The sequence below is a fragment of the Clarias gariepinus genome, chromosome 6 (assembly GCF_024256425.1).
Source record: "Clarias gariepinus isolate MV-2021 ecotype Netherlands chromosome 6, CGAR_prim_01v2, whole genome shotgun sequence".
Lineage (NCBI taxonomy): Eukaryota > Metazoa > Chordata > Actinopteri > Siluriformes > Clariidae > Clarias > Clarias gariepinus.
This window is the reverse complement of record NC_071105.1, coordinates 34,365,533-34,380,107: the sequence shown is the minus strand read 5'-3', so window position 1 is coordinate 34,380,107 and position 14,575 is coordinate 34,365,533. Positions and strand designations below refer to the sequence as shown.

At 39.2% G+C, this 14,575-nt stretch overlaps 2 protein-coding genes across 3 annotated transcripts; one reads left to right on the top strand and one right to left on the bottom strand.

Moving 5' to 3' along the window:
* On the bottom strand, nucleotides 1-7,225 carry LOC128526860 (protein CutA homolog). 2 transcript variants are annotated; one of them, XM_053499050.1, is made up of 7 exons: nucleotides 7,209-7,225; nucleotides 4,401-4,492; nucleotides 1,500-1,648; nucleotides 1,254-1,313; nucleotides 1,053-1,098; nucleotides 894-943; nucleotides 1-305 (listed from the first exon to the last, which is right to left on the bottom strand). In XM_053499050.1, exons 2-7 carry the CDS (start codon nucleotides 4,479-4,481, stop codon nucleotides 206-208), a joined length of 486 nt encoding a protein of 161 aa, XP_053355025.1. In that variant the 5' UTR covers nucleotides 4,482-4,492; nucleotides 7,209-7,225; the 3' UTR covers nucleotides 1-205. The 2 variants fall into 2 exon arrangements, with proteins under 2 accessions (XP_053355025.1, XP_053355026.1); XM_053499051.1 differs by lacking the exon at nucleotides 7,209-7,225 and adding an exon at nucleotides 7,175-7,199 and having other exon boundaries at nucleotides 4,401-4,466.
* Nucleotides 7,226-7,446: 221 nt separating this feature from the next.
* eif3d (eukaryotic translation initiation factor 3, subunit D) lies at nucleotides 7,447-13,502 on the top strand. Its single transcript, XM_053499649.1, has 15 exons — nucleotides 7,447-7,532; nucleotides 8,626-8,751; nucleotides 9,305-9,350; nucleotides 9,440-9,576; nucleotides 9,714-9,872; nucleotides 10,153-10,274; nucleotides 10,431-10,563; nucleotides 10,715-10,862; nucleotides 10,956-11,086; nucleotides 11,195-11,280; nucleotides 11,473-11,602; nucleotides 11,686-11,828; nucleotides 11,984-12,176; nucleotides 13,182-13,275; nucleotides 13,368-13,502. The coding sequence occupies exons 2-15, from the start codon at nucleotides 8,629-8,631 to the stop codon at nucleotides 13,379-13,381; spliced, it is 1,659 nt and encodes a 552-aa protein (XP_053355624.1). The 5' UTR covers nucleotides 7,447-7,532; nucleotides 8,626-8,628; the 3' UTR covers nucleotides 13,382-13,502.
* Nucleotides 13,503-14,575: the final 1,073 nt, after the last annotated feature.

Genomic DNA, 14,575 nt, shown 5'->3' with positions numbered 1-14,575 from the left:
CTTTTTACAACAGCGTTTTATTCAATTGAAACTGACAGGATTTAAAGTAACAGCTATACATTATTAGTGCAGAAATCAGTAGATCTGCTAACATTTCCATATCAAAATAAACCGAGATTCATGCCTCCTTAACAAACGTACAGAAAAATTGTCCATTTCCCTGGACTTGTGGAGAATTTTTTAAAAGTTCTGTGATTTTGCGTATTTATTCAGGCACAATGTCTCCAATCCACTTCAGGTAGGGAGGGTTTCCCTGATCAATGGGCAAGCTAATGACCTCGGCCACTTCGTACGGGTGATTAGACCTGCAGGACAGGATACTCAGTGTAAGTATTAAGGTCATTCATCACATGTCGTGCCTTATCTGTCCCTGAGGGAAATAATTCCATAGGAACTATGAAGCATTGTTTTTATGTTTAGATGCTTGTTTGTATTTTATGACAAATAGATGATCAATATCTCTTTGTATTGTGTAAAAATGCGTTTCCATACGCTGAAAGAAATTGTTTAAGATTACTATTTTTTGGAAAATATGACTGATAATGCTCAATGGTTATTTGTTCGTACATTAGTTTTTCTTTTTTAATTCAAGTAATTCTTTCTTGCACATTTTATTTGTTTTGGGAGGAGGGGGCTCTGTGCCTGTCAGTCACGCTAAAGGAGCCGTGCCTCCTGTGCCTGGCAGTCACAACAAAGGAGGTGTGGTCTGTCAGTCCCAATGAAATACTGTATTTATAAATTTATTCATAGAACTAAATAATAATGCAGAATAATATGAATAGTTGGTATTACATCATGTTCAGAGGTTCTGTGATGGATTAAAAAAATTGGGGACACCAGGATGTAACGAGGTGCAATTTATTAAAATTACGTATTTGATGCCTTGGTCTTACCTAACATATTCAGCAAGTGCTGAGATCTTTGTAGTCCGTGTCTTAATCATCTTAAAAAAAAAAAAAAAAAAAACATATTGTACCACATGAACTTTTACCAGACAACTCTGACAAACTTTCTATCACCTGAAGATGCATTTGAATTTGAATAAAACTCACCAGCAACACTTCACTGTCTTCTTCAATCTTGCCTTGCCATTCATATCTATCAAGAGTCACAGAAACACAGAAGTAACCCAAAAGCCCAGTGGGCAGAAAAGTGTAGCTGAAGAAGCCTTTCTGTTCATTACACGCAACACCGAAGAGAAACAGTCGAATGAATGAGCACTGAATTGTAAAAGCGGATTGTGATTTACTCACACTGATGTGATTTTGGGCACAATGTTCACGCACGCTGCCAGCTTCTTCTCCACTATCCCTCTAAAACATGACAAATAAGCAAAAATTGTACCTCGGCAATGTACTGTTCAATGAAACAAGCTGTGAATGAAATTATTTTATCAGTAATGCTTTCACCTTGAACCTCCAAAACAGATCCAAAAAATCAAAATGCTAAATGGTGATACACATGTATGTATGTATGTAGGGCTGTGTTGGGGTTTTTACCTGGCCAGGTCTTTGGCCACCGTGTCATTGGGGCAGGTGACGAAGGCTGCAGAGTGAGTACCAGAGGAATACGCTTCGGTCGCCATTGAAAACGCACGCAATCCCACAGTCCTCAGCAGCGGGAGCATCAACACACTCAGAAACACCGTCTAAGAAAGAAAGAAAGAAAGAAAGAAAGATAGATAAAGGTTTACCATCTACTAAAAATGGAAATAGTAGTGTACAGTATTTATAGTACATCAGTGCAAATATTGGAATTGTGCAACTTATAAGGAGTAAGTAACAAAAGTAGGTTTATATTTTTCGTAAATGCAGTATGTATGAGGGATGGGACTCACCAGTCACCAACACATACGATATTATCACGATACATAAATGCCGATTTGGTTATTCTTGTGATTCTGTATCACGATTTTATAGACATACTAGATGTGCTCGCGACTTTGTTCACATGGAATTTTACTGCAAATGTGTTTCTAAAAAATGTACGGCGCCATCTGTTGAATTTTGGAATGAACAAAAATTTTTATGTGGTAGTGTGAAGTCCGCGGAATGAAGATGTGAGATTGCGTTTATTAAGTACTCACTCACGGCAACACTCAACTCCAAAATGCAACAGATGGCGCTGGACATTTTTTTAAATGCGTTAAAATACATTAAAATACTAAATATGCGTTAAAATTAAAATGCATTTAAACAAAGTCACAGGCACAGCCAGTGTGTGTGTGTGTGTGTGTGTGTGTGTATATATACTGTATATATACACACAGTTAAACCTTGGATTACGGGCATAATTAAGTGAATTTCCCCATAAGAAATAATGGAAACTCCGATGATTTGTTCCACAACGTTGCGCAAAATATTAATATAAAAATAAATGTGGAAATATAAAATGGAAATAAAACAAATTAAACTGCACTTTACCATTGAAAAGAATCTTGGCTATAGTAACTGAGACCAGAGATCAGGAGGAAGGAGGTACTGTTTAGGACCTCTTTCACACACACACACACACACACACACTAGTTTACTGAATAGAGACGCACGCACGCATGCACACAAGTTTACCGAAAGAAACTCTCAGACCAAGGTTCTACTACGTATACATGTATGTGTGTGTATGTATTTGTGTATGTGTGTGTGTGTGTGTGTATTTGTGTGTGTGGATAATAGGGGAAAAAATACAGTTGTGTTTTGTAAGGACACAACAATAATTCAGATCTTTCACTAACTCCATCACATAAACTCACTTACATAAAAAAAATACAGTGTATTGTATAAGCACTGATTTCTTAGAAAGAATGTAATTTATTTATTTTTCACCCGGAATGTATTTTCTTGTAGGTTATTAAACTTGTATGTTATTAAAGCGCTGCATCAGCTGAAAGCCCCTGGAGGCACTGCAGAACTGAGGCTCTGTGACAAATGAAGTGTATAGAACATCCTACAGCATGCAGCACCTAAGAGACCTAATCTTCATAACATGATATTTTATACAATAAACCTAAACAGTAAGCAAAATAAAAGCCTACATTCTATCAGCATTAACATTAGTATGGGTTACAATATAACAAACAGAGTAAACTCAGCTGTTCATACATCATCGTATTTAATGGACCCCAGTGGAAAAATAAATAAAAAAATATCAGCAGTAAACAAGGCTTTTAACCGCAACAGCGCAGATTCATGCTTGAATTATGTAAACTGGTTCATCTGTGAGGAAACTGACTTTATCAGATGACACAGTGACACGACAAAATAAACCTTTATTACGGTATGTTAAAACTGCAAGTGTAATGGTGTGCAAAAGTCAAGGGATGGTATGTTTTCATTACAGTGTTTTTTTTTGTATTAAAGCCTTGGACATAACCGATTCTGTGCCTGAGCTTCTGAGTGGTGCAACAGAAACACATTTTTATGGCATGCACGCATTAAAAGGCCTCTGATCGGCCTTTTTCTCGAACCCACTCGTAGCAAACACTTACACCGGCGCGAAACACACACAGAGATTCAGTCAAGTGGGTTTGAATGCTTTTCATTGTATATTCATGTCAAAGGCGTATAAGACTCACTTTGTCAGACTTAAGAACAAATTTGACTCATGAACGTGCTCCCAGAACGGATATCATTCGTAAGCCAGTGACTAAATCTAATCCTAAGTCAGTTGTGAAGCTAATTTATCCAGATATTGCATGTTCAAATTCGGGGTGATGCTGTAGCACTGCAGTGCCAATTTTTTTTTTTTTACGGTACATGTACCATACATAAGTAGCTCACAGCCATTTTTTTTTTTAATGCGTTAGCTACTTCCGGGATTTGTTTACATCTACGAATGTTCATGAGCTGATTGGTCGAAATATATCAGAGGGGAGGGATGGGAAACACCAAGCCAATCATGGGCGCTCTGTGAGTTCATGCAAGTGGATGGAGCAAAACGTGCTATCCTGCGAGTGTGTGACAGCGCTCCCAACAGTGTGTGCGTGAGCAGTTTGGAAAGGTACAGTCAGCCAGTGTCATGTGGCTCAGAGGAAACACGTGATAGTTTCTGAAGTAGCCTTGATGCAGGAGTGCTCTAATGATAGATGGGAAATGCCTACGACTAAAAAATCAGGAAAAATCCAAAGAGAAGTACATTAAAAAATAAAGAAAAGAAAAAGAAAAACTTTTGAGTTATGACTTAAATGTTTTTGTTTACGGTTCGTGATCTTAAAATTCGAATAAAATCTGAACACAATTCGGAAAAATAATATAAAATCGGAATATTTATAAAACTGATATTTACAGAATCTATATACTATTACAGTAGTTGATTCTACAGTTTTTTCCTTTTCTTTTTTTTATTTTGACGGAATATTCGCCTTGTACTGTACTGTATATTTTATAACTGAAAAATACACTCACCACACAGAAAGCTCTTAAGTATCTTCCTTGCACTGTCTCTGCAGGTGGCAGTCCAAACTGCATCGCCTGTACGAGCGACATGCAGGTGTGAGCTAAACGTGGACAACACACAACAGCTTTGTCTAAAGATTTTCCACTGACTGGAAATAATGTGCTCATTGTAAGGTGCAAGAAGTGCTTTTAACCTAACGCCCGAGGCTCGTGAAGTGGCAAACCCATCATCGGGGGCTGGGATTGATTTTGCCAGATTCAAAACAAATTTATAGGTATTAAGAATGCGTCTTTAAAGGTTGATATGAAATGATGTGAAAACTTTTTCTTTTTTTATCCTGGTCATGAATTATTTGAAAGTACTGTGCATTAAGAGGGATGCATGTACAACGTGGAGTCACCTAATACTGTATGTGTTTTTGAAAGATAGGAGGAAACTGGAGAAAACCATATAATATTTTTGTCTGAAAGTGATGGGAAAAATTTTAAAATAAAAATCAATTCAGTGATGTATCGTGTTTGATGCTTTCCTGTGGCTATTCATGTTTTGCCACACTGACTCCAAAATATTTTTTTTTCTTTCTGTTTTTAATGTACACAGTATTCATTTTGTATTCCAAGTACAAATTTTGTTATAGATGTTTATCATGTCTGTAAAATTAATAAATAAGTAAATATATAATGATACTGAAGAACGTGTATATTAAGCAATATATCACATGACGGATAAATTTTCAGATGGAAACAAGGGTTTTGCATGAAAATACAGGGTGTCCGAAAAAATTGGACATCATTTGAAATATGAATACCTGAGTAACTACATGTCCTAGGCCAGGGGTGGCGATCCCGCAGCTCGTGAGCCGCTTGCAGCTCTTTCACTGCTCGTTCAATCTATCCACATGTTCTGTGTTTACACTTGCCAGGGCCAGGGGTAGCTCAGTGGTTAAGGCATTGGACTACGGTTCGGAAGATCCCAGGTTCAAACCCCACAACCACCAAGTTGCCACTGTTGGGCCCTTGAGCAAGGCCCTTAACCCTCAACTGCTCAGATGTGTAATAAGATAAAAATGTAAGTCGCTCTGGATAAGAGCGTCTGCCAAATGCCTGAATGTAAATGTAAGAAGTGAGTGATTTCTTAAGTAATAATACAGTTATGATAAACATATATAACAAAATTTGTCCCAAAGAGGATATGGTGCCTAAGACTTTCGCACAGTACTGTACATGTTTGCACTTGAAATGGTAAACGTTGCCTTTACTCTATAATCAGCTTATATTACAAAGGCCAGGGTAGCTCAGTGGGTAAAGCATTGGACTACTGATTGGAAGGTCCCATGTTCAAACCCCAGCACAAATCAACTCCTCAGATGTATAATAAGATAAAAATGTAAGTCGCTTTAAATAAGGACATCTGCCAAGTGCTTTAAATGTGTGTGTGTATATAAAGTACATTATATATATATATATATATATATAGAGAGAGAGAGAGAGAGAAAAAGAGAGAGAAATAACCAGTCAAAAGAAAGTTTTGATTCATTTTCTAAACTCTAGAAAAATACTTAATTTTTTTTTTTTTTCAAAACTATGAAATAACACAGACAGCATTAGGTAATTAAGTAAATACCCATTAATTACCATGATGAAACATCCCATGGAAAGTTAGACCAAAATTTTAGCCATTATGACCACCTGCTTAACATTGAGTAGGTCTCCCACCACCTTGCCACCAAAACAATGTGTGTTCAGACACCTTTCTAATGGAACCACAATTGACCTTTTCCTTAATTTGATTTACAGTAGCTCTTCGATTGAATCAGACTACACAGGCCAGCCTTTACTCCCCATGTGCATCAGCCACCCATGACCCTCTCGCCAGTTCACCAGTTTTTCTTTCTTGGGTTACTTTTGGTAAGTTCTGACCAATGCATACCAGGAATTCCACAAGAGCTATGGTTTTGGAGTTGCTCTGACCCAGTTGTCTACCCATTACAATTTGGCTCCTCTCACAGTAGCTACATTTTCGATATCTCGTTACAATGGCAGCTGGAAGTGGGTGTGATATACTAGACAGCAAGTGAATCTTTTTTCCTGATGTTGATGTTTTGGAAGTAGAAAAAATAGACAAGCATAAGGATAGTAACTTTGACAAAGGGGCAAATTGTGATGTCAGCCTGTGTACTACTGTAGCTCAAATTGAGGAAAAAGTTAATTCTGGTTTCAACAGAAAGGTACAGAACACACACAGTTCATCACTGTCTTGGTGGCAAAGCGGGGGACCTGCTCAATATTAGGCGGGTGGTCATAATGGATATGGCTGATATCGTATCGGGAAGTCCATGGTGATTTACATCCCTATTGCCTGATGTCTAAAAGATGAACTTCAACACATCATTATTTATTAAATAATAAAAATAATTAATAAAGTCATTCAGGATAAGAATGAAAATACATATCGACTTTTTGGCCTATTTAATGCACAGTCACTACTGAACTTGTGTGAAGTGTTACGCAACTTACTTGCAAGGAAAAAAACAGTGTAGTTATCTAAAATGTAGTCTGATAAAATAGTTGATCAACACTTGTGTAATCTCTCTGCTCTGTGGCTGCTTTGCATACAGAACTGCAGTTTGAGTTTAGCACACATGCAGTACAATACAATAAAACACATTCTGCATTAAAAAGGAAAGCATATTGGGAAAATTTTGGGGCTGTTTATTTAAATATGAATCCATAATTATTTAGATACGTAAAGTAAATTAATACATTTCTGCATAACTGCATACCTGTGTAATGCACATAGCACTTCGCTTTTCTTACCTTCCAGCTGGTCTGAATTTGCCCTACTGCGCATGACAGTAAATGCCGTAAAGTGGCTCATAACTGTCGTAATTACATACTCACTCAAAAAAAAAAAAAATTCTATATATAATCCCAGCTTCCAAATAAAACCACTCGTGTTAGGCCAACATATTTGTAACCTATATTTTACATATTTACATATAACCATAATAATAATAAATAATAATTATAATCGTCGAAATATCTTTACCGGAAGTTCAACCCGCTTTGCGTTCCTGTGACGCGTTCCTATTTCCGCCGGCGTCTGAGGACCGATTGGAAAATTTCCACTGGGGTGAAAAGGTATATACTAATCCTTAAACATCAGCTTTATTTTCAGTTACATCTTAAAAAAAATAAATGTCGCAGATTCCTCGTGTCATTAGCCGTTATTTCGTGAGAGTATTGTGAAGATGCGTTGCATATGCGTTCCGTAATACTCCATGGTTCTTGCTAGATGCTAATGCTAATACTACTACGCAAATAAATGCCGAGTAATGCTGTGAGTAGATGTGCAGCTTTTTTTTTTTTTTTTAATATACATGGGGAATATTATCTTTAATGATTTATGGCAAAATATGAGGGGGGAAATTTGAGAAGCTAAGAGTAGTTTATGATGTGTGTATAAGTCTATTAAAGATATGTTTGATATAACTAATATGCATTTTATAAAGGCTTTATAACAGCTTTTCAACCTAATAGAAATGTGTTCGTGTATAAGTAAGGTAACAGCTGTACCTGGGTTTCACCCTTGCACCGTTTGGAGGTAGCTGCATCACCACCACACTTAGGCTGCATCACCACCACACTTAGGCTTAGGAATCACCAGTCACCGCCCGATACGATTTTATAACGATACCTCTGTGCGATTCTATAAGTATCCCGATTTTATAAATTTCCCAATCCAATTTCCCGTACTGATATGTGAATGCCGCACAAAAGGACTGCTATTAATAACAGTTTTTTCCCTTATCTCTTGTAGGTTTGTACCCTTTTTAGTGGCTCTGTATTTATATATTAAGAGTGACCGTGGGTTTAAGTCTTCGTTTAATCTGCGATGCTGTGTAGTCAGTGATGACTAGTCCACTGCGCAAGCTGATGTGCAGGAAAAGTGCACGCTAGTGTGAAGAAAGCAGTGCTGATTCAAGTCTGAGTCCTACACACTTTAGCAGCAATCTTTCTCGACTATTTTGAGTATTAATCCAAGTAATGCAATTTTGACTGGTGCTGTTGACACGTAACAGTTTCCAATTTTACCCATAATGCCACTTGACTGCTTGATAGTCGTTCCAGAAGGATTTAGGCATCACTTCAGTGGTGCTTTAGAGATTGTATCTGCTTATTTCTAACCAAAAAGCCGGTGTTTGTTTCCTGTATGTCTCGGTTGTGTACGAAGACCATGGCGAAGTTCCTGGCCCCAGTGATTCAGGATAACCCCTCGGGATGGGGTCCCTGCGCCGTTCCTGAGAAGTTCAAGGACATGCCCTACCAGCCGTTTAGCAAAGGGGACCGCCTGGGCAAGGTCAGTTCTCACTCACTAGTAATAGACCCTAGTAATAAACAGACGTTATGTACAAACATATCCTACTTAATTGGGATGTGAATTTCCATGGATCTATCGATACAATATCATTATACCTAGGTGACATTTTCTGTTTGTTTGTTTTTTGCTTGTTTGTTTAAATATTTTACTTTTTCTAAACAAACTTGGCAAATAATTTCCTCCTACCAAACAGGACACTGTGCTGCCTGCCAATATGTGAACAGTTTGGACAGTGCTATCTATAGGATCATAGAGGAATGACATCATTGTGCCACCTCCAATGAAAACTTTGTACAGTGCTTGGATACAGTATTATCTTTATTACGAATTTTGTTGCGTATGTTTGTCATATATGTATTATTTCCAGGATTACAGGGGAACTGCAACATTTACACCTCTAATGCGTACATAAAAAAAAAAGATTCACAAGATTCGAAATATTTAACCGAATAATTTTTTCCTCCATCTGTACTATTTAACTAAATGTTATGTGTGAGTGTTCTGTAAGGAGACCTTTGTTTTGTGTTCATAGGTGGCAGATTGGACTGGAGCAACATACCAGGATAAAAGATACACAAGTAAGCTCATGAGCGATTCACATGAACCTTGATCTGATGCACTTGTGTTCTTTTAAAGCCCCTCACCACCATGACCGTTTTTTCGTCAGATAAATACTCATCCCAGTTCGGAGGAGGAAGTCAGTACGCTTATTTCCACGAGGAGGATGAAGCTAGCTTCCAGCTGGTGGACACAGCCAAAACCCAGAAATCGGCGTACCAGAGGAACCGCATGCGCTTTGCCCAGGTATACAGCGCAGCCTGAACCCGGCAAAGTTGAGCTTGTAGATTAGGCTTTGTGCATAATTAAAATGTAATCATGTTTATATTAAGAATTGTTCTGAACCGAAAAGCTTCTTCATGCCTGCTGTGGTTTATTTACAGAGGAACCTTCGTCGTGATAAGGACCGCAGGAATCTCACGCAGTTCAACCTGCAGACTCTGCCGAAAAGTGCCAAGCAGAAGGAACGAGACCGCATGCGTCTGCAAAAGAAGTTCCAGAAGCAGTTTGGAGTTCGTCAGAAGTGGGACCAGAAGTCACAGGTACTCTCAGCGCCCATTGGTTTTAGCCATGTTTTTCAGTTACTGAGCTCAACCTTGAACAAGTTAAAGCAAGTTCAGAGAGTATTGTTTAATTTTTTTTTGTTCTTGGATAAATAGAAGTTGATCGATTGATGTTGCTCTGCATCATAAGCTCTGTCAGTGAATGTTGCTAATTAATTAACGGTTTAGCTCTATTGCCAGATTGTGTGTTTAGCAGATGATCTATTAGTACTCATTGGGGGGTTATTAAGTGTAGCGTGTCCTGTCATGGCTGTTGCAGGCTCAGCTGAAGCCCAGGGATTCATCAGTGGAAGTCCGGAGCGACTGGGAGGTCAAGGAAGAAATGGACTTCCCTCGCCTTATGAAGATGAGATACATGGAGGTGGCTGATCCTTCAGACATGTAAGTGAACACACTTTTCCAACCCTTAGGTGTTTTAGGGAAGTCTAAATTCTTCTAGTGTTTACAGCAGATAAACTGGCAAATTCTGTAGTTCAGGCCACGCCCAGGTTGTGGTGACTGATATCCTGGTATCTCGCTGTCCTCTCTCTGATGCAGTGAATGCTGCGGTGCCCTGGAGTACTACGATAAAGCTTTCGATCGCATCACCACCCGTAACGAGAAACCTCTGAAGAGCATTAAAAGGATCTTCCACACCGTCACCACCACTGATGACCCCGTCATCCGTAAGGTAACGTTAAAAGCCATAAATTTTTAGGATCTATTACTGGGTAGTGTTAAACCAGTATTTCGGTTTCTTATTATGGCTGTAAGTAATGAAACCACAAACATGATTTGTAAGAGAACCCACAAGTCACTGTATTAAATCTGTCTCTTTTTAGTTGGCTAAAACCCAGGGCAACGTCTTTGCCACCGATGCCATCCTGGCCACGCTGATGTGCTGCACACGCTCAGTAAACTCCTGGGACATCATCGTGCAGCGTGTCGGAAACAAGCTCTTCTTCGACAAGAGAGACAACTCCGACTTTGGTGAGTGCGCTAACAATCTCAATCTTTCTCCAGCTAGAGCTTGCCCAGCAAAAAATACTGATGAATGCGTGTGTGTGTGTGTGTCTCCGTCAGATCTGCTCACGGTCAGCGAAACCGCAAACGAGCCTCCTCAGGAGGAAGGCAACTCCCTGAACTCCCCTCGAAACCTGGCCATGGAGGCCACGTACATCAACCACAACTTCAGCCAGCAGTGCCTGCGCATGGTACGTTACCACGACCCGGCTTGTTCACTCACCCGCGTCAAGATCAGCTTTAAACCCGTGTCAGATGTGTATCAGGGATTCTTCTAAGATACGTTCTGTTTTGTTTAGGGAGGAGAGAGGCACAAGTTCCCCAACTCAAACCCGTTCATAGAGGAGGATATGGATAAGAGCGAGGTGGCGTCTGTGGCGTACAGGTGAGATGACCCACTTGTGCCAGAGTTGGGGTTAAGCAATCACATTGAGAATGATCGAGTTCATGCTTGTGTTGAGTGTGGGCAGTTATTTGCTTTCTGGCATTTGTGGAGATTTTGTGCAGTTCTGTGTCATAATATATTGAGTTCTTGTCATTGGAAGGTGTAAAGAGGTTATTGACTGTGTATGTGTAGGTACCGGAGGTGGAAACTTGGTGAGGATATTGATCTGATTGTGCGCTGTGAACATGATGGTGTGATGACTGGAGCAAACGGAGAACTCTCGTTTATCAACATCAAAGCTCTCAACGAGTGGGACTCACGGGTAAAAATAAGAATTCTGGCATAATTTTCCCCAATGTGAATTTGTGTGTGTTTGCCACACTGAACTGGTCAATGTTTGTGCAGTATTGTAACGGAGTGGACTGGCGTCAGAAACTGGACTCTCAGAGAGGAGCCGTGTTGGCCACAGAGCTGAAGAACAACAGCTACAAACTGGCACGCTGGACCTGCTGCGCTCTGCTGGCCGGCTCGGAGTACCTTAAGCTGGGGTAAGAATACAAATAGTCCATTTGTACCTTTTGTGCTGAATTTTTTCATATCTGTCCAGAAAACTATCAATTTATTTTTGTAAATTTTTTTTAATTTTATCTATATCTTTGTTTTGAGTCAAAGCACTAAAAATGTCACTTTGTTTGCACTGTAGTTATGTGTCCCGCTACCATGTGAAGGACTCTGCACGTCATGTGATCCTGGGCACACAGCAGTTCAAGCCCAACGAGTTTGCAAGCCAGATCAACCTGAGCATGGAGAACGCGTGGGGTATATTGCGCTGCGTCATCGACATCTGCCGCAAACTGGACGAGGGCAAATACCTCATCCTCAAAGACCCCAACAAGGTGAGAACCTACAGCATGCACGAACCTCACCACAGTGTAAAAACGAGTGTTGGTTTTAGATGATGGGGGACAAACTGAACATTTTATAGAAAAATTATTTTAAGGAGTTGTTTGCCTAAAGATTGTTTGAGTTTGACCTGCTAATAAATTGGAGGGGGAAAAAACAACAGGAACCAGATAATGTCATTGACGTGGTTCAGCAAATTCACTAGTCTCGTCTATTTGCCACTAACTGCAGTAGAGAGCCAATCAGATTGCAGACAGGAAGGTGTAAAAATAATATCGGAGGCATTATGTTTTCTATTACTTTTTTTCCACCCAGGCGGTCCAGAGCTAGTTCAGAGCCGGTTCACACTTCCGAACGAGTTGTAGACAGAAACAGTTCTCTCAGACACAAAATCCGATTTCATAGCGGCTAGAAGAAAGAACTGATTGTCAAAGGTTCATCACAACTCATTTAGTTTCTCAAATGCTTTCTAGTAATGACGCTTACTTTGAACCCAAAGTATTACAGTGATGTAATGACAGGACCCTCTAGACCATGGAAAAACAAAGCCAGTTCTTAGGAGGTTCACTATTGAACTAGATCTAAACCAGCACTACTGTAGCTCAGGATATGAGCCTAGCAACTGGTTTACTTTGATATGATATATAAAAAGGAGTATATTTGATCTATCTTTTGAGCTTGGGACTCCACCAATGCCAAACTCATCACTTCACAACAATACAATCATATATCAAAAAGTAACTACAGAAAGTATTTTGTGTATTTCAGGTTCTTGGCCAAATCATAACTAAAATGCATTGTTTACTGTTTACAAAATATCCGTTTCGCTAAATTAGGGCTAAATCTGTTCAAAGGATAATCTCTTTGTAAGTTGCAAGACTGAATTAAGGACTCAATAGATGTTCCTTGTACAAACATTTTTCAATTTCTGTAAAAGATTGTGTTTTCTTTTACAACAAATATCTAGTCCTAACCCCTTGCACATTCTGTGTCTACAGCAAGTGATCCGTATCTACAGTCTCCCTGACGGAACCTTCAGCACCGACGAAGACGAGGATGATGAAGAGGATGATGAAGAGGAGGACGATGAAGGTATAACCCCAAAATTTTTATCTTTCCTTCATGCACCATTTTTAAACTACCATAAATATTTACCCATGCGTTTTTCTGTTTTTATTGCTCAGATGAAGAGAACTGAAGAGGTGGATGAAACTGGAGAACCAAGACCAAACAAGTCGGCACCGCCTCTGTTGCATCCGATTTAATAACACGAAAAAAAAAAGATTATTAAACAAGGCTTATTAAAAGATTGAGCAATATTTTAATGTCTGTCTTCACTTTCATTTTAGCCCTAACTGCTTTGTGTGGTCATGTAGTAGGCACTCAGGAAGCGCAGTAATTACATTAGCATTGTTGGTTATTTTACTCTGTTGCTTTGTCTCACACATACTGTAGGTTGTCCACATGAGGGCAGTGTGGGACCAGGTTTAGGGTAAAATAGACATCAGGTTTTTGATACAAATTAATCAGTTTTCAGAGAGCTACAGCAAGCCATTACCTCTCCTGTTTTTATTGTAGGTGAAAGACAAATGCATTTATGAATGTTATGCAGTTGAAAGGATTTCTTGAGAATTTGCATTGGAAACCTTCAGAGTGTTTATCTGGAAAGTGAAACAAGTGAGATGTTCTTGCCCGGGGTGGTGACAATGTTTTTTATCAAGAAGTGTTTTCTCTAGCTTTCAAATGTGCTTTAACGTTTATCTGCAACATTTGTCAAAATATCACAGCTATAATTCATAACAGGTATACTTTGTTTACAAGAGCTTGGCAGAACCTGTTAATGCTGAATGCAATCAAGGCTGCACAGTGGCATAGTTGATATGAAGTTGGCATGTTCTCAACCTGCTTGGCTTTACACAAGTTTGCATGTTCTCTCCAGGTGCTCAGGGCTTCCTTCCACCATCACATGCTAAATGAGCATTTCCAAGTTCCCCATAGTGTGTGCGCGCGTTTGTGTGGCCCAGAGAGGGATTGGCACTCGGTCATGTACGATCCTATGTTCCATGGGATGAACCCTATACAGAATAAGCTGTGTAGAGAATGAGTGACTGGAAGTCATTTAACTGAGATTTGTATTTTTTTTTTTTTTTGGTGGCCAAAGTTGACTTTACTTTTGTAAAATACATTGTTACATGGTATTGCGTCATCACACTCGCATCAGAAGATGATGGTTAGCTCAGTCATACCATATGTACAAAATGACTATATAAAATAGAATCTTTAAAAGTACTGAGTTGACTTTTCAGTCAGTGTTTTATAGAGGTTGGAGTCAATAGGTTTTGAATTTAGCTCTTTGTCACCAATTTTTTCGGGGCGAAAGAACATGAAGGAA

What these genes read in the sequence shown, in the direction of transcription:
- LOC128526860 (XM_053499050.1), bottom strand. Translation starts at nt 4,481, where the DNA reads ATGTCGCTCGTACAGGCGATGCAGTTTGGACTGCCACCTGCAGAGACA. An exon ending in ACTTAAGAGCTTTCTGTGTG is followed by an intron (nt 1,649 to 4,400) that starts GTGAGTGTATTT and finishes TTTCTTTCTTAG; the next exon opens with ACGGTGTTTCTGAGTGTGTT. An exon ending in GCACTTGCTGAATATGTTAG is followed by an intron (nt 306 to 893) that starts GTAAGACCAAGG and finishes CCTGTCCTGCAG; the next exon opens with GTCTAATCACCCGTACGAAG.
- eif3d (XM_053499649.1), top strand. Translation starts at nt 8,629, where the DNA reads ATGGCGAAGTTCCTGGCCCCAGTGATTCAGGATAACCCCTCGGGATGG. An exon ending in ATGACCCCGTCATCCGTAAG is followed by an intron (nt 10,564 to 10,714) that starts GTAACGTTAAAA and finishes GTCTCTTTTTAG; the next exon opens with TTGGCTAAAACCCAGGGCAA. An exon ending in TCCTCAAAGACCCCAACAAG is followed by an intron (nt 12,177 to 13,181) that starts GTGAGAACCTAC and finishes CTGTGTCTACAG; the next exon opens with CAAGTGATCCGTATCTACAG.